Below are 18,928 nucleotides of genomic sequence, written 5' to 3'. Positions count from 1 at the left end.
GAGCTCCTCTAGTGTGAAGAGTAGGGGTGGACATTTATCATTTATTATTTATCATTTATCGTGATAAATTTCTTATGATAAGAATTTTAATTTATCGTTGTCTCAATAAATTTCAGTTGATGTTTAAAAAATTGAGCACTATCGGATATGTCTTTTTTTTTTACCGTTTTCTCCACCTTTTGTTTCATGAGAACATCAGTAAATATGATTAAATGCAGTCATTATGTGCAGTTTAAATCACATTTCTTTAAGTTAGTGGGATCCTGAAGAAGCCCATTTAATGGAATGTTTTTAAAGAGAAGTATTTCTGTTTGTGGTGCTCATGCAGTCATACAGTTACCTAAAAACTAAGTAATAAATGTTATTCTGCATTTCAAGGCAGCTTATTATCATCGTCTTTATCATCATTCATGTTGCCCACCCCTACTGAGGAGTAGTGCAAATCGTGCCAAAAAACACAGGTAACAGCCGAGTCATGTCAATCAGTCTCATCAAACAAAATATCAAAAATTTGTTGGTGCAAAGAGTACACTCTGCTTTTCAAGAAGCCTAAATTAGACACTGCTATATTGGATAGCCACAAGGAAAATTAAATTCTGCTATTCATGTTTGTCTTTTTTTTCTTCTCTAGAGAACAGATACACATTAAAAATATCACTGTCTGAAGCCAGCAAATTACTTCAAAGTCTCAATGAGCCGAGCTGTTCACTACCAGGGATGAACTCAGGAAGGCTGCATGATAAATATAAATAAAAAGGTGCCAAGACAAAGTTTTAATTTAAAGGTGTGCATACAAATGCAAGCAGTTTAGTGCAGCTTTTTTATGGTTGACAGTTTTTTTCTCCTGCCACATGTTTTTTCTTTCACTTCAATTTAACAAATTAAAGGTGGAAAAGATTTTGATATGATTCATAATGTTCTAATGTCCTTAGGTAACAAAATAATATTTTAGCAAATCTTTAAAATATGCAGCTATTTAAATAAAAAATCAACATGGTTGGAGCATATTTGTGATTGTTTGGGTTTGTTATTAGAACAATTGGCCAGGTTGAGCCAAAATATTAATATCGATACTATGTATCGGATCAATACTGATAAGATTGATGCTTTAATTTCAGATTTGAATGTTATTTTAATTTTATATCGTAGTTTCTCAATGCTACCTCAGAAAAGATTTAGTCTTGATTTGCTCTCAAATTCTATATTTTTGCACTTCATTTGTTTAGGGAAAAAATGCACACATTTGTTTTGTTTTTCTATGTTTTCTGTTTCTCATATTGACATGTTCTGAAACTATTTTGTAAACACTTATATATTTTGTCTAAATTCTATAGGTTTTAACAAAATGACTCAAAGGAAAAAACACCCAAAGGCCAGAAATGTGATAATATATCAAACCTAGATAATAAAAAGTATCGGTATTGGTATCAGTATCGACATCGGTGATACAGGCCCTGTATTTACTTCACCTCAACTTATTAGTTCTACTGTAATCTACATATTATTGATCTTGCTAATGTCTGTTACAAAAATGTACCATGTCCCACAAAAGACAAAGTATCACCAGAGGTATTTTGTATCAAATTTTGAAAACTATAGCAATAAAATGCACCAATACATTAAATATATGTTGGAATATTATCTACATTACATCAGGAGAAAGCTGGTGGTGAACAACAGAAAATTTGCTTTTTTATATATAAACAAATATTTTTAATGAATTCATTTGGGATTATATTGGATGTATTCCTCCTTCTTACCCGCGGGCAGCATTAAGAGTCATGTTTTAGTGAGAGCAGCTTCGGATGGCAGCCGAGGAAGAAAGGGTAGACGTCACATGATGGAGAGATGCAGCCAGCAGTAGCTGCCTCCCGACTAATCACACAGCATTAACATAAACCAGCTAACTCCACGGGCTAACTTGGACAGCCATCTGCCTTTCATTTTCTTATTCGCTCCGAATTCAAAAGCCGCGAAGAGCAGACAGAGAATTGACGAACGGTGCAAAACGAAGAACAACGTCACCGTCGCGCACGGCTACCTTAGTCCCTTCTTCCATCTAGCTGGCAGCGTCATTTGACAAAGCAGGGAAGCCCACGGTTGGAAACTCTACCTTGGCTAGCAGCGGGCTAGCCAGCTTGCTAGCTGCTAACATTGCTAACTGTAGTTAGCTAGCTAGCGAGCTGTGATAAGTTGCGTCATGGAGGAGCTTGTAGTGGAAGTGAGAGGGACAAGTGGAGCCTTTTATAAGGTAAGTTACATAAATTACACCGCGTTTTGCTACAGTTGCCATAGTTTGTTCAAATATAAACAATGGATAACACAAAATAACAGCGCCGAGCTAGCCCTGCGATGCCTGTTGGTGGATGTGGGCCTCTTGTCTGTGACCAGCCTCCACCTAGATCGGTTGGTTGGTGTAATAATAAACCAGAAGACAAAACTTTACGTTTTATTTTTGTTTCCCCCCGTAATGCGAGCTTAATTAACGTCCACATCCCGGCCGGGTGTCTGCGAAACCAGAGCGGTTAATTTAGGCTACGTGATTGTTTCCGTTTAAGTGATGGAGAGGAGCTTCTTACAGATGCAAACAACTGAACTTACAATGATGTTTCAGACAATATGATTAATAAATTAGCAACAAGCAATGGCTGATAGCAATGGCTGCTTGGTGGGAGAATGAACAAATCAGATTATGCTAATACTAATAACAGACTGAATTAGAACCCATTCTTGAAATCGATGGAGTTGGATTTAATCGTTTTTTCAAGTGTGTATGAAAAACAACTGACGTTGGTGTGTTTTTGGAGCTTCTAGGCTTTATTTGACCGTATAAATCAGGTAAACTATTAAAGAAAATCAGGTTAGCACTCTGCATTCTGTAATATGATAAAACAGACATACTTAAATTTAGATGATTAGATTTGTCTGAGATTTTCCACACCTTGAATTTCTATACACAGTGTTGGTCATTCTGGTATTTGGGTATCTAATAAATAAATGCTCCACACAATAAAAACAATCTCTTTTTACTAGAGGCTATAAGAATAAGATGCTATTTTTTAACTAAATATGACATTATTATTATTATTATTATTATTGTTATTTACATTTTGCTGTTAAGTTATTAAGCTCTTGACAAAAAAAAATTACCCGTAGTAATAAAAAAAAAAAAGATGTTTATAAGAGACTAATTAAAGTTGATTGTAAAAAAAAAAAACTGGCTGTAAATGAACTGGTCAGACTGGGTTGTTAATGCAGGCTGACAGTCAGGAAATATCTCACTGAAGAGAGCCACACTTCTGACAATGTGATCTAAGATGTGTTGAATTTCATAAAAGTTAGCTGCTCTATATCAATAAACATGCTGTATTCCACAGAAGCAATGTTACCGAACAAAATGTCCATTTTATATTTAATTTCGGCATTGCAACCAGATCGCACGCACTATAAAGTGTTGATTTGGGAAGGGGGATTCTTGTCCTAAAACGTACAAAAGCAGATCATCTGTATCCATCTCATCCGAACACCAGCGTACATATACATCCTTTATATACAAACCGGTTCAATATCTTGTTATACCTTCTCTCCTTTACAACTCTATGCCTTTTCCTACTATGCTGTGTGGTTGATTTCTGGCACTTATTTGCACTCAGCGTAACTTGTCAGTCTGACAATTATGAAAATGGTTACATATTGGCTGAAAATGTTGACATTATTGACCCCTTAATCTGTTGTCAAAATCTGTTAATCTTAATCTGTTGTCAAAAAATAAAAATCAACATTACAGAATAAACAGGTGAGCTCTAGGCCTGTGGTATCAGGGTTAGATTGGTCCCTATATTTCTTAAACTGGAACTGAAAAAACTGGGTAGCACTTTAGCTTTACAAATAAAATATTTCAATCACAGACTTGAAACTGTTAACTAAAAAAAACAAAACAGTTTTTAAAGAAGAATAATCCAATCTATATCCAACAAGTCTAAGGAGTTCATGTCAATTGGCAGCCATGTTAGTTGGTTGCCTTAGCACAGGCTGAAGATGTTGCCCTAAAGTCCAGTTTAACGCTAAATAATAGCAACTTTGCTTCTCATCATGTATGTTGCCCTAGAAATAACTATGGATTATGAAGTGAGGTTTACCCAAACTGGTTTAGATGCCAAAAATTTGTGAAATAACTCTTTATCACACTCCCAAATCAGAAGCTAACGTCAGTATTTTTGGTGTGACCTGTGGGAAACGTACAGATACTAAAACCTAAATGTTCAGAATGTTGTCAAACCACACAAAAAAAACTCTCCATTTGTATGAACCAGGAATCTTCTAAGTGATGAAAAAACAGGAGTAAGAATTGGGCAGATATTTCAGTTTCTTTATAGAGTAAATTTAAAATGCTTTTGTGACGGATGTTGAATTAGAACGGGAGCTTGATTAAAAACATTAGACAAGCGTATAGTGTGTGTCTACTCGTTCATGTAGCCCATTTAAGAAACTCTGGTGTATTCAGTAGCCTTTTAAAGTCTGACAAGCGTAATGCTGTGGACCCCCACGTATTTTTACGGTTAGGGGTGATTTAAATGTCTGGTGTGTGTGAGAGAGAGTTAATGTAACATAAATCTTGTTCTTGGTGTGTTTTCAGACTTGATGGTCTGGTTGACTCTGTTCTCTTGGGAACCAAAACGGCAACATTTGTTACATTTTCAGTTGACACGATTGTCTTTCATACTGCACTTTGTCAAACAAACTAAAGCCTTTGAAAAGGCTGTTCCCCTCCTCGGCTGCGATGGCGCTGCACCAAGAAACAGTGAAGGAAACGGCACAGAAACGTCTGAAGAAGGCACTGAAAGCAACTTCCTTTTTTATGAAATGTAAACAAAAATGGAGAAACATCAGATGTTAGTGGTTGTTTGATTTCTCTTTTGTGTTTGGTAATTTCTTCCATTACCGCTAGACTGGTTCGTTTGTTTTGGTTGCACCACAGTTCAGTTTGTTGGTCCACATCAGAGTTTGATTATGCACTCACACCTCCACTAAAGAACTGGACTTTGTAGGCAAATGAACGAGAGTTCTATTAAAGTGGACTAAACAGCTCTAGTGTGAATGCACACTAATGATGGGAGCAGAAAAACGCCAACACTTCACTACCAGCACATGAACATTTGTTAAGTTTTTACTTGGATTAGTGCATGGGTGTCCAAACTTTTTGCAAAGGGGGCCAGATTTGGTGTGTTAAAAATGTAGGGGGGCTGACCTTGGCGGACGTTCTTTACATAGAACAGCAATATATTTAAACAAATTTCAGTAAGCCATTCTGTGTTTTACATTTGCTTTTTTATTTTAATTTCAGCGATCTTAAGCATGTCTTTTGTTCCTTTGAAACATGCATATCATATGCAATTGAATATTCACTTAACTTCACTTTTTTAACACTTTAACTTTTTTCTAATGATATTTACAGAATTTTTAAATAAAATAACAGAAAAATGAGCAAGTAATAGTCATATCAACAAGTGCAGGGCTCATTTGAAATATGACATATTAATAAATGTTGATTAGATTTTTAAAAGTTTATTATTCTGGAGTGAAAACTGAAAACCTGTCTGAACTTATGACTTATTTTGATCTTTAAAAACAAAAACAAAATTTATTCAGAGACTTATTGTAAATGACAAATGACTTGTCTCCATTAATATGATACTGAGATCTGGACTGCAGCACATAGACCAAGTCTGGCTGAGATGTATCGTAAATGAGAGTCCGTTCACAACCGAGAATGTTTTCTCACACAAATATGTCGACTAGGGTTGCACCTCGTCCCGTAAAATACGGAACCGTCCCGTATTTGACTGTTAAATGTAGCGTCCCGTCACATTTGTTCCGTATTCTACAAATGTGTATGTGTAATAACAAAGAAGCGGTTCCTGAATACTTTATATAGTAGGCTGCCCCAGTCATTGTTTCCCTCACGGTATTGCGATATTGCGTCCAACTGCCGCAGCACCCCATATATAGGGACTGGTCCCTTGGTAACCCTAGTCGAAGCGCAGCACCCCCGCCCCCCCTCCCGCCCCCCATGAGACTAGGACGACGCGTCCCTTATTTTGATTTCTGACAGGTGGCAACCCTAACAACCAACAACAACCCTAACCAACAAACAAGCTTAGCATTTTCTTACCAAATGCTCGAATCTCTCGAAACCTGTCCTTATCCAGCTGTCGTAAAAGTTCGCGAGAGAAAGCTGCTGGTGCCGACCGTGACCACACTGCAGCTCATTGAGCTCCAGCTGCAAATGGTCTGAGTCACACGGGCTGCTGCCCTCTAGTGGGTAAATGAGGAACAAAATTTAGTGTGTAAGCTACGCCCTATGCAGGTAACAGCACTGCTGCCCAATGTATTAATTCTACGTGCGGGCCAGACGTTATTGATTTTATGACAGAGGCTGCGGGCCGGATGAAATTTGGCCATGGGCCGCATTTGGCCCCCGGGCCGGACTTTGGACATGTCTTGATTAGTGTGACTCCTTAACTGTAACCCTGTTCACTTCTACAACTCAGGGAGGTTTTCACCGACTATTTCAGAGGTTTATGGGAAGCTTCTGTTTTTGCTTGATTTCATCCGTCGCTGACAGCAAGCCTTTAAGCCCGGTGCTATTCCTCAGGCAACACTCTGACTCTTTGAATTAGTCGTTTCCTTACAGGCAGGATGTGTCCTATTTGCAATCTTTTATGCACATGAATGCACATTGTAGCGAGATACAGTCAAACTGGAGTCAAATGTCTTACGGAATCTGTGGAAGAGGAATAGAGCCACTGAAAAAAAAAGAAAAATCTTTAATGAGAATTCAAGTCAAAATTTTAAGAAAAACTCAGAATTTAGCAAAGAAAGTAAGAATTCTGCTGAAAATGTTGGAACTGCAAAAAAAGTCAATTCTGAGGCGAGTCTGAATTTTATGAAAAAAAGGTCTTAATTTAGAGAAAAGTCTGTTTTGTGAAAAAATTCTGAATTTTGTGAAAAAGTCTGAATTTTCACAGAAAGTCAGAAATCTGCAAAAAATGTCATATTGTATTAAAATTCATAATTTCTTTCTTGATGTCCCTAATCCTCTTTTGTGTGAATCAGTTGCATTAATGGCAGAGGCTTGTTTATTTTTCTATTTTCTATTTTTTTTTTCTTTTACCAGAACAATGCATCACGGTAACTATAAATTTTTTTTTGCTTCTTTCAGGCTTTTGTGAAGGACGTCCACGAGGGATCCGTCACTGTGGCATTTGAAAACAAGTGAGTAATGTAATAAAAGGCAAACATAATGGCTGTGTTTTCATCTTAGGCCACCGTTATGAAGTCTGTTTTTACTGTTTGCGTGTCCCAGTTGGCAGCCGGAGCGTCAGATCCCCTTCCAGGACGTTCGCTTCCCTCCTCCGACAGGCTTCAGCAAAGAGATAAATGAAAGTGATGAAGTTGAGGTGGGAGTGGTTCCATTTTCTTTTCCAGAATTGCTAAAACTTGAGTGCAAAGAATGGAGTTAAAATACAAGCTATTGAGAATCAGTGCAAAGGTTATTGAGAAATGAACTGTGTGTGTTTGTCAGGTGTACTCCAGAGCGAATGACAAGGAGCCGTGTGGATGGTGGCTGGCCAAGGTTCGCATGGTCAAAGGAGAGGTACGGCTGGATCCACGTATCTTTATTCATCCTTTAGAATAGATTTTAGTTTGGTAAAAACGTTGATCGTCTGTTGTAAATGTTCCTTTAGGAACCCTTGACCCTCACCTTCTCCTGTTTTCAGTTTTACGTGATCGAGTATGCGGCGTGCGATGCCACGCTGAACGAGATCGTGACGCTGGAGCGGTTACGGCCGGTCAACCCGAACAAGCCAGCCACCAAAAACACCTTCATCAAGATCAGGCTGGAAGTCCCCGAAGACCTACGACAGATGCAAGTCTCATTCATAACCCACACCGCCCCTTTTCAGTTCTATAAACACAAACAAAAATAAAACATAACGAATCGTTTCCAGGTGCTCCAAGGAGTCGGCGCACAAAGACTTCAAGAAAGCTGTCGGCGCGTTCAGCATCACCTACGACTCTGAGAAAAAGCAGCTGGTCATCTTGGTTCGTCAGCAGATTTTAACGTTCATAGTGGTCTGCCTGAGTTGTGGATTGTGTGGATGTGTCCGTACGCACCGCCTTGTTGAGTGAAATCCGGCTTTACCTCCTGTTGCAGTCGGTGAACGAGGTCACGACAAAGCGGGCCAACATGATGAGCGACATGCACTTCAGGAGCCTCCGCACCAAACTGTCGCTCATGATGCGGAACGAGGAGGCCAGCAGGCAGCTGGAGGTACGCTCACAAAACTGTTCACACCCTTTGAGATGGTTTCACTCTGGTTACAAGCACATCATCTGTTTGCTTTTGTTAAGATCAGGAGTCTGTAATCCTTTGAAATTGGAAGCGTTTTTTTTGTCTTCAGTCCAGCTAAATGAAACTTGTTTTGTTTAGAGCCATAAAATACGTTTAGGTTGTGGATATTTCTCATAAAAGGCAAATCATTTGAATTATTTATGTATTTTTGTTTATTTCAGAGTTCCAGACAGCTGGCATCTCGGTTTCATGAGCAGTTTGCGGTACGGGACGACCTGATGGGTCTGGCCATCGGGACTCACGGGGCCAACATTCAGCAGGCGCGAAAAGTCCCTGGAGTCACTAACATCGACCTGGACGAAGAGACGTGCACCTTCCACATATACGGGGAGGTAGGCAGGCTGCTCCAGATCAACTGCCACACCAACGAGGTACTACGTGATGAAGAAGAGGGTAACGACCTTTTAATTGGTCTGCTTTTCCCAGGACCAGGATGCAGTCCGAATAGCTAGGAGCTACCTGGAGTTTTCCGAAGATATCATCAAAGTTCCTCGAAACTTAGTCGGTGAGCATAACGAGATCATGCGCTCTGACTCGTTAGTTCATATTTGCTTTCTTTCACCACTGACCGGATTCGGGCCCCCTGCAGGAAAAGTGATTGGAAAGAACGGCAAGCTGATCCAGGAAGTGGTGGATAAGTCCGGTGTGGTGAGGGTTCGAATCGAGCCGGAGAACGACAAGAAGCCCTCGGCGGCGGTGGCGGCGGCAGCAGCAGCAGATGAGGTCAGTGGTGTCGGGATGAAAACGCCTCAGTTTCTGGATTTTCTTCATATCTCTTCCACTTCAAACCATATTTGATGTTCTTCTTCAGGGAATGGTGCCATTTGTGTTTGTGGGGACCAAGGAAAGTATTTCCAATGCAACGGTGCTCCTGGACTATCACCTCAATTACCTTAAGGTGAGTGTTGCATCCCAGAAGACAGATTAATAGGTTGTGTATTTGTGCACTGATAAATCTGCAACAATTTCCTTAATTTTGGGAGATTGACAATACTTAGACGTAAAACTAATTTTGCACTTTGTTGAGGCTGGACTAATCCAGCTAGTATGTAGGGACGTTTTGTGACTAAATGCAGTTGAGGCTACTTTAAGTTTACCAGCTGCTAATAAACTGTCTAACTAGCTTTTTTCTGTGTCGTGAGAAAGTGCCAATTTATCAATAACAGGTTTTTCATAAAAAGTCTTAAATGTTGAAATGAAACCTAATTTAAAAGAAATCACAGAAATTGTGTTAAAGATTGGTGATCGAGCAAAAGTCTGCAATTGATGCACCCCTAGTTTTTTTTTGTTTTTTTTACTGGAGGTACACCAGCTCACACTCTGGTCAGGACTGTCATCCCTCTGGGAATGTAATTTCCTGTTTCTGTGTCTGCAGGAGGTGGACCAGCTGCGCTTGGAGCGCCTTCAGATTGACGAGCAGCTGCGACAGATAGGGGGCGGAGGGGGAGGGGGAGGGACAGGCCCCCGAAACCCCAAAGACAAATCCTATGTGTTCGATAACGGGATGGGAATGGGGATGGGCAGAGGAGCAGGAGGTGGGAAGCCCTATGTGGGAGGAAGAGGCGGACGGGGCCGGAGAGGAGGCGGGGCGGCGTTCACCTCAGGTGTGTCACCGTAACTCTTCCTCGTTTACCGCAAACAAGGACGTTTGCAGTAAACGTCCTTATTTACCGTAAACTTTTTTGACTCCACAGGCACCAACTCAGAGGCGTCCAACGCTTCAGAGACGGAGTCAGACCACCGAGAGGAGCTGAGCGACTGGTCCCTGGCTCCCACCGAGGAGCTGATGACGGGGGGCGGGTCCCTGCCCAGGCGGACAGACGGCAGGAAACGAGCCGGAGGGGGGGGCCTGAGAGGCCGCGGGGGCAGAGGGAGAGGAGGGGGAGGGTATAAAGGTGATTATTATTTCTCTGCTAACAAGAGGTTAGCAACCTGAAATGAATACAAATCTTTGTGTGTAGGGCTGACACAATTAATTGGATTAATTGTGATTAATCGATTATTTCGTCTACTGAGTTATTGATTAATCTTTAACTTTAGTATGCAGATTTTAAAAAGGGCCATTTGCTACAAAAAAACATTTTCAAATATAAACACCTGTCTGTAAATATGCTCTACTCAAAACTCAAGTGGCATTTTTTTATATTCACCCAGTTCAAGTTGACTACATGAATGTATGTTACTGCATCAGGCAATGCAATGTTTTTTTCCCCATCTGAATAAGGATTTTAATGGTTTATTTGTGTTGTTTACTATATTTTAAATATTGCATTAAAAAAGGCTTAACTAATTAAATGAAAAATCTGAAGAATGTGACCACTTTTGTTTTTTTTTTTGTTTTTTTTGTTTTTTTTAAGCTGATAACCATCATCTAGATTGTCTTTGGAATAAAGGCGGTTTTTACTTTAGGTTTATTATACACGGTCACTTTCTTTTGACTAAAAGGTATTTGTTTTTGTGTTGCCTAGGTGATGACATGCAGTGGGGCGAGCCAAGACCTCGTCATGTAAGGGACCCAAAGCCTCGAGGCCAGGAAGACACCCTGCAGGTGAACTTTTACTAATATGAGCAACAGAAATTATTTTCATCTCTGCGTTCCAGAAACTCAAACCAAGGGTGTCCAAAGTGTGGCCCCTGGGCCGTTTGTGGCTCACGGGCGTAGGGACAGGTGATGTCCTGTCCCATTGGCCATTGAATTGGCCAAATGAAGACAGTTTTATTCGGCTCCCATCTGGGGTATGAAGAAGGACAAACAAGACGCTCCGGCGCTGGTGAACAGAGTGTCGTAGATTTTAGTTTCGTTTGGCCTCAAAAAAACTGAATCTCGTCTTTGTCAAGATGAGATTTTGTTTGTCTTAGTTACACCAACTATCATTTTCCTCCCAATTATGCTATTTTGTATTTATTGGCCCGTCACAGGTTGAATTTAGGGAAGCACCAATCCACTTTTTTCACTTCCCATTCCTATATCTGAGGTTTAGTATCGGCCGATACCAATCCGACACAGAAAAACAACTGAATTGACTTAAAGAATTTCTTTCTTTCTTTTATTAAGTACAGACATAAGTGTACCGAATTACACATTTATTTGCTAACTGTGCACCAGTATAGCACACTTAAATACACCAATAACTTCACAAGAATGGTCAGACATGTAAAAACAAAACAAATTTAATTTGTTCAGTCAGTCCAATTAGGAGTAATGGAAAATAAAAACAATAGGTCGACTATTTTTGGTCAAACATGTAAAATTAAACTGCAGACAAGTTTCTTTCAAATGGTTCAGAAAGAGCAGCTAGAAATTCTAAATATAATGTGAAATAAATAAAGCATGATGTCAGACCACAAAGCATAGAATTAGTCTGAATAGATTCACCCTCATGGATCAGGCACACTGTCACAGAAAGAATTTTGTTCAATATCTGTTCTGATACAGGTGTTGATATCAGATCGGTGCATCTCTAGTTAGTCATGAGGGATGAATATGTTAATAAAAACCTGGGAGTGTAGGAGCAGACGTAATGTTCTGTTTTGCCCCACAGATCCGTGTGGATGGAAACAACGAGCGCAGCGTGCAGCACTCATCAGGCGGCCGAGGAGGAGGAGGGCCTTCTTCATCCCAGAGCGGCATCGCCGTCGGGGGGGACGGCCAGTCCCGCCATCACCATCAGAGACCCCTGAGAGACCGGGGGATGAAGAAGGACAAACAGGACGCTCCGGCGCTGGTGAACGGAGTGTCATAGACGCACCCACGGAGGACCTTCTCACACACACACACACACACACGCTCACACACAGGCAACTTCTCATACACCATCTTATAGTCTCTGGCGTATTTTTTAAATTTTATTTTTTGGTCTTTTTCTCGTCTTTGTCTCACACAAGAGGACACGCATTTCCACATCGGCATGGAAACGTTTAGCGAAGTCTTGATCCGTTCCCGCCTGCTGTTGTCTCCTCTTCTTCTCTGGACTGTTTTGGGACAAGAGGAAAAGAAGAAGAAGGTTTTGACGAAAGCTCCTCTGTGACAGAAGGGTCAGCTGAGGGGGAAAAAAAGCGCTCCCATTTCACTCCCTCAACACCACAAATATGTATTTTTTGGGGAGTTTTTTTTTTTTTTTCTCCTTCAGTCCCATTCGGGCTTACTCGCACGAGAAAACAGGAACGATGACGGTGGCAGAAATCTTTGGAAACAATTTCACCCATTTGGCAAAAGTTTCAACATTTTTGACTCTTAGAGATGATCGCGGACTTTGCTGTGACCAAACAATTCCCCTTCTTTACCCCCCCGCCCCACCACTGGTACAGAAACACATTTTGCTTCTCTTAAACTCCCAAAATCCAACATTTTCAAAGTCACCCAAAACCAGCTTTCTACAACGTACCTGTCCGAAAAAAACAAAGCAAAGTAGCAAATCTGAGAATTTTTTTTGTCCCTGTGGGAAGATGTTTGGTTGTGGGGAAAAATGTTTGCAGATGGCACTTTACTTTTATTCTCTACTTTTTTTTCCACACTGAAATACAAACAGGTATGCACTCCTAAAAGCGACGCTCTACATCTCGCTGTTATTTAAAAAGGCCTGTGTTTGGTTTTGATGCCTAAATATTGTAAGCTGTCGAACCCCGTTTCTTCTGAAGCATACAGACTCAAACCTGAGGCCAGCTGGTGTGAAATATCTGTTTTATTTTGTTTTTTTTAAAGCAAATTAAAACTCAGCAGCAACTTCCAAAAATCTAGGTTTGTACTACGTCGATGTCAACTGTCATTTTGTAAAAAAAAATAAATAAATAAACGCTCCACCTCTCTTGTGAGCAGATTGCTGATACGGTGAGAGAAAGGTGAAAAAACACTGACTCATGGCTCCAGCCTGTAAAATAGAAGATTGATGCTCGTATACGGATTCATCGCAGCACGCCTGCACTGGGTTTAGACGATACTGCACTGATTCACAGGGAGGTACTAAAGAGCTGTCAGGTGAAGAATCCTAACCTGCATTTTACTTTGGTTTCTGGCTCTATTTACTGACGTTAAGAGTCCTTTTAAGTGGAGGGCAGATGAAATGGCTCAAACAGGACAGTTCTGATTAATTTATTCATTCGTCAAGTCTTTTCATTTATTAAACATATTTGTCTAACTGTAGATGAAATATCAGTTGTTTTTGGTTGAGGTTTTTACCCCCTGCCCCCGTTCTGCTTGTCCAACATATTTGTGATCTATCCCTTTCCCTGTTTACCTTTTTTTCTTCAAACTCACATTTTGGCTGCGTCTTGTAAACAAAGACAAAAACGAGACATTTTCCTACGGCTACGATAGTCAGTGAAGCGGTCATTATGTGCCTGTGATTTTTTTCATAAACTGTGAGCTTCTCATTTTTCAGTCACCATGAGGCTCCTTTATGTTTGTGCCTTGGGTTTATGTTCCTCCTCGTCTGTAAATTTAGCAAAGTTTAAAGGAAACAGTCATCAGCGTAAAGACGTATAATGGAGATTGTGATTCTTCATGGGAGAAATGGCTGTTTTAAAAGTTGAAGTCCCTGAGTTTTGTTTGTTTTTTTTTTTGTACAATTTACATAATGGAGGTCAAAACAATATGATGGGTGTGAACTGTAATCATGACGCATTTTAATGTTGTATTCATCGATTTCTGTGGATTTTCTTGCATGGAAGAGAGCAGTTTGATTTAGCTGGGGGAGAAAGCCTTAAAAGTTGATTTACTGTCACTTTTTCTATTAAAGTTCTCAATTCAAACCGACTGCAATAAAGGACATGGGCTAATGTAGAGAGGTGTTATGATTTAGGAAACAAAATGACTAAGATTAGGTTTATCAATGAATGAGTAGACTTTCTTATTTAACACAAATACTTCAGAAGCTATCAAGTCTTTTTCAAAATTCTCACTAGCTGCGTTTCCATTAAAAATGTGCGCAGAACTTTGTCCAAAAAAAAGGCGTTTGAAATTGTGAATGAGCTTGTTCACGCAATGAGTCATTATACATACGCGCTGTATTCCTCAAATACTTCCTGTCATTTTCTTCTTCTTGGTTTCTGCCAGTGGTAACATCTGGTTGTTGGTCACATGACTCGAGTGATGCAAAAAAATAAAAATTCAATTGCAGTTTTGTGACAGAACTATTTTGATACAATTAAAAAAAACTTACCGAAAAACACGTTTTTTTTTTTAAATTGCCATTTAAGTGAATTTATTTTTGAAATGCGCCATTTTATAGTCAATGGAAACGCAGCTATTGAAGAATATGTTATAATTCGTCAAGATTTGCATAATTGTAGGGATGGTTTTAAAAATAGCCAATTTAGGTAAAGCTAATAGTGAAGCGAAGACGGTATAGGTGGAAGTGACGAAACCTTCATATTAGCAATGCTAGACATCTAAAGTTTCTTGTGGCCTGCTTCACAAATCCTCCTAAAAGCAAAACTGTTGACACAACTCTTAAGAAGAAGCAAACCTTTCTAAATGAAAGTCTGAATTACTTTTATTTAAGAACTCTGACAGCTCAGTGCGTAGGGGAAACCTTGAATCTAATTTCGTGACACGTGCCTTCAATTATGGCTAGCATCACAACCTGGATGTATAAATCAGGGGTGGAGGATAATTCAAAGTCTCAAAATGGAAAAAAAAAAAAAAATCTTACTTGACTTAAGCTCTTGAAGCTTTGGCTGAAGTCTGAAGGCAAAGAAGTAAAAGTTGATGAGTCCTGGTGGTTTCAGCGCATCAGGACGGTGGCTGCTCTAAGTGCCGGACCTCTAGGTGTTGCATCTGTAGCGTCAGACTGAAGCCTGACAGCTCGTCTGAAATTCTGAGTGGCCGCTCGGCCCTTTTTAAAGTTTCATTTCTGGGTGTGAAGCGGTAAGTGAACCGGCTCCTAATGCCGCTTTAACGCCTGATAAATGAAATGAAGAGGCGGCTGCGGTTAGGCCAGTTTCCTTCTTTTTTTCTTTTTCTTTTTTTTAAACTTTCATTGCATGAACGTCTTTCTTATGGACTTCAAAGACATTCAGTAGAGTTTGACATATTTTTTTTTAAATAGGTGTTTGGCTTGAGTAGCCAGTCATGAGCTGAAAACGTACACCTTAGAGTCAGTGACACTTAGAACTTTATATAACATTTTAGAAAGTGGTGACATGAGTAATAAATGATGAAACAAGTTGTTTTAGAAGTCTCTTTTTATACCCCCTTTTTAATTATGTTAATTTCTCCATCACTAATATGTTAAGACTTTACTTTCACTTGTTTACACTGCAGCCATGTTGCATTTAGTTTCTCTGGTAAGGATTCAAACCAGTTCATCAACCAATGGTTCCAGTGAAAGTAACCTATGTATTGTCAGTAGAGCATCTGCGGTTTAAGACAACAACAAAAAAAGATACAAGAAGGGAGGGTGGCATACTGTATATAATGATGTCATTATTTGTTTAGGAAAAGATTTGTACAATTGTTTAAAAAGCTCTCTTATGCTGTTTTTTTTTCTTGTTTTTGTTTAATATCGGGCTAAATGCTAGAGCTCTTCAGAATAAACTCAATGCTGTGCAGTAAAGTAGGATTTGGTTGAAATACGGTTGATATGAACAGCTTTGCAGAGGGAGTTGGTTTTCATCTGACTTTATGAAAACCTACCCAAAACTGAATAAAATACTGAACCCACTCAGGGAATTTGACCTAATGATTGATGGAAACTGTATGACGATGACAGTATTAAAGCAAATGTTAAGATTTCATGAACGCTTTAGATTCTCTGTTGCCCCCAAATCTGCGACTGTTGTAGTGATGAGTAAAATAAACATTTCTGGGCCATTTTATACACAAGTTGGCGATTTTTGTGGGTTCTGATTGGTTGGTCCCCTTGTCATTTCATACATTTAGAGTTTTGATTGTCTTCTACATTAGTTTTTTTGATTATTCGAGGAGATTTGTGCGCCAAATGGCATTTTATACCAGCTAAACCTTCAGCTTGTACTCACTTTGACAAAAGAAATTTTAAGAAACTCTCCATTATCTTCTCAAAGTCTACTCTAAGGAAATGTAGAGGAATCACCCCAAGAAATATCTACCAGCCAGATGTGAGGTGTTTTCGTTTATTTTTATTTTTATTACTATAGTTCATAAAAATGTTAATAAACAAAAAAATTCAGACAACACTATGATTTTAATACTTGGGTACAGAATATTAAAAGTGACAAAATTGCATCACCGGGGTATGAAATATGAATTGTCGATGAGGCTGATCTGGATTTCATGACTTCTTTCAATGTTTTATGGTCTGCAGGAGCTTTTTCTCATTCTAGATTTAGAAAGAAAGAACAGTTTGGCTGTTGAGCTCATGACTCTTCATGTGTTTAGGTTCAGTCATGAACAACTCTGAAATTGGAAGGGAAAAAAAAGAAGCTACATGCTAGCATATTCTAGCTAAGGTGTTGCTAATTTCAGAGCAGCTACAACAAAGACGGTTAGCTTAGCTTAAATTCATGAAACTCATTTTGAATTGCTTCAAAGTGTAAAACATGCTGGTAAACACCACATTTTTAACTTTGTTGTTTATTCTGAGCTATAACTGAACATAGGGAGTGATAGTAGAGGTTTATTTTAACTGAAGAGACGCTGTGTGTGATTGTTAGCCATGTCTGCAGTCTACACTAGCATCTCCCTAGCGCTAAGTTTCAGTCTTGAAGAAAACACTTGTGGCTAATCTGAAGCGAGTATTACGTCCTAAAGTATGTCGACATGCATAATATCGTATGGTGGATTCTCCCTTTAATTCCTAGTTAAAAGTGAACCCTGAGACTTTCTTGCTCTCTACGTGTACAGATAAAGAAATAATAGCCAGCCTATTTTTGTCATTTACAAATACCTTAGGTATTTTTTCAACAACAAAAACTGTTATTTACCCTTTTAGTGCTGCCAGGCAGACTTATCTCCCACAGGACAGATGGTACACACTGATCTAGTTGGGTTTTTTTTTTTTGGAAAGTGTTACAAATGTTTCAGAGACCTTCTTCATTTTAGCGCTGTTGTCACACCAGATTGGAGGAAACTCCCTTCACCTCTGGTTGTGCGTTGTTGTTTTATGGAGCCTCCGGGTTCAGGTGGGATGTATTTTTTTTTGGGAGGGGGGGGATTACCTGCGGGAGAGTGAATTAGTTCTGTGGGGAAGAAAAGCTGAAACATATTGGTTGGATTATTAGGGAGATCACTAACCAACTGTACTGCTGAACAAGACCAATGTATATAAATAACTATAAAACACTAAAGTGAAAGAAGACTGTTGCATGCTGACCCGGCTGAGGTTACTGAGGAGATGTTGCTTTGGAAGCATTTTAACCAACTGGTGGTGACGTAGTTAACTAGTAACCTGGCATTTAAGCAACTCACCTGAAATCAGTAGAGCTCATTTCATGGCATGAAGCTCATCTCAGTGGGTGAACTATCAAGAACTTCGACTTATGCTGAGATGCATGAACAGAATTGGTTGCAGCCAATCACGTGGCTCTTCCACCATTTGGGATCCCAAAATGGAAGTGGGCTGCAAAGTGATGCCATTTAAGACATAACCGTGCAGTGTTTTCTACATGGGAACCCATGAATATGAATTCTAATACAACTGTTGAAACCATGATGATGGGTTTTTTTAAGGAGCGATCCTTCTGAAACTTGCAAATCACTGTAAACCCACTTGTGTCTCACCTAGAAATGTCTTTGTAAGCTAGTGAAAGTGAACGTTGGGTCTAGAAGCCTGCCTTCAACATTTAGACTTTTTCGACAGAGAATTGAGGAAAAAAGTAGAAATACATCTGATTGGAAGTATGTACTTTACAGATTAGTGGAGAGTCTATGTCTGTGGCTATAGGGCGTAGGAGTGCATGTGATTGTCACTTTGAGTGCTGTCCTGACTATAGACCAGAACTGACTTAGTTTGGGAAGGTTTTGTTTGTTTAATCGGAACACAGTGGAGTCTTACCAAATGCTGAAAGGTCCTGCTTTGTTCTGACTTCACTTGAAACATCAAATTTGGTATGTATGTCAAGACATTTAAAGATATTTATGAACCGTCATTAGTCCCATGGCAGTTCGTCTTGGGCTAAAACAAGGTCTATCCAAATTGTGTTTTTTATTGTTAGCTCAGATGTCAGACAGCAATTATTTATAGAAGGTAACATCGAAGAATACTAGGTGTTCACACTATGGGCTATTCAACTATAGATTGCCAGAAAGTGACGACTTGCAGAGCATCTGTAGATACTTAAACCAGGGTAATTCAAAAAGCTGTAAAACCTTGTGTGCACTTTTTGGGCATTTTAATCTTTGTTTTCTCTTTTTGTACATACTACCTGCATTTAAAATGTTTGGGTGGACATGTCTGGTTATAGTGCAATATATTTTGTATGCAAGCAGTTTCAATAAATAAAGTTTGATCTTCCTCCGGTATCTTGGGCGCATTTTTTGTACCTTTTTGTGATACTAACGACACAAAGCTACTCCCTACAACTCTAATAGGTTTG

At 39.4% G+C, this 18,928-nt stretch overlaps 1 protein-coding gene across 1 annotated transcript; it reads left to right on the top strand.

Moving 5' to 3' along the window:
* Window positions 1-1,847: 1,847 nt before the first annotated feature.
* fmr1 (fragile X messenger ribonucleoprotein 1) lies at window positions 1,848-18,854 on the top strand. The gene is made up of 15 exons (XM_088009793.1): window positions 1,848-2,251; window positions 7,223-7,275; window positions 7,367-7,460; window positions 7,586-7,657; window positions 7,782-7,930; window positions 8,013-8,106; window positions 8,219-8,335; window positions 8,578-8,748; window positions 8,843-8,921; window positions 9,006-9,139; window positions 9,228-9,314; window positions 9,792-10,020; window positions 10,111-10,311; window positions 10,885-10,964; window positions 11,959-18,854. Exons 1-15 carry the CDS (start codon window positions 2,201-2,203, stop codon window positions 12,157-12,159), a joined length of 1,812 nt encoding a protein of 603 aa, XP_087865919.1. The 5' UTR covers window positions 1,848-2,200; the 3' UTR covers window positions 12,160-18,854.
* Window positions 18,855-18,928: the final 74 nt, after the last annotated feature.

This window comes from Poecilia mexicana, unplaced genomic scaffold (assembly GCF_051168715.1).
Source record: "Poecilia mexicana isolate PSO_F unplaced genomic scaffold, ASM5116871v1 scaffold_10, whole genome shotgun sequence".
NCBI classification, from domain to species: Eukaryota; Metazoa; Chordata; class Actinopteri; order Cyprinodontiformes; family Poeciliidae; genus Poecilia; species Poecilia mexicana.
Note: the sequence above shows the minus strand (reverse complement) of the source record. Positions and strands in the feature narration are given on the sequence as shown.

What these genes read in the sequence shown, in the direction of transcription:
- fmr1 (XM_088009793.1), top strand. Translation starts at nt 2,201, where the DNA reads ATGGAGGAGCTTGTAGTGGAAGTGAGAGGGACAAGTGGAGCCTTTTAT. An exon ending in AGTTCCTCGAAACTTAGTCG is followed by an intron (nt 8,922 to 9,005) that starts GTGAGCATAACG and finishes GGCCCCCTGCAG; the next exon opens with GAAAAGTGATTGGAAAGAAC. An exon ending in AGGAGGGGGAGGGTATAAAG is followed by an intron (nt 10,312 to 10,884) that starts GTGATTATTATT and finishes TGTGTTGCCTAG; the next exon opens with GTGATGACATGCAGTGGGGC.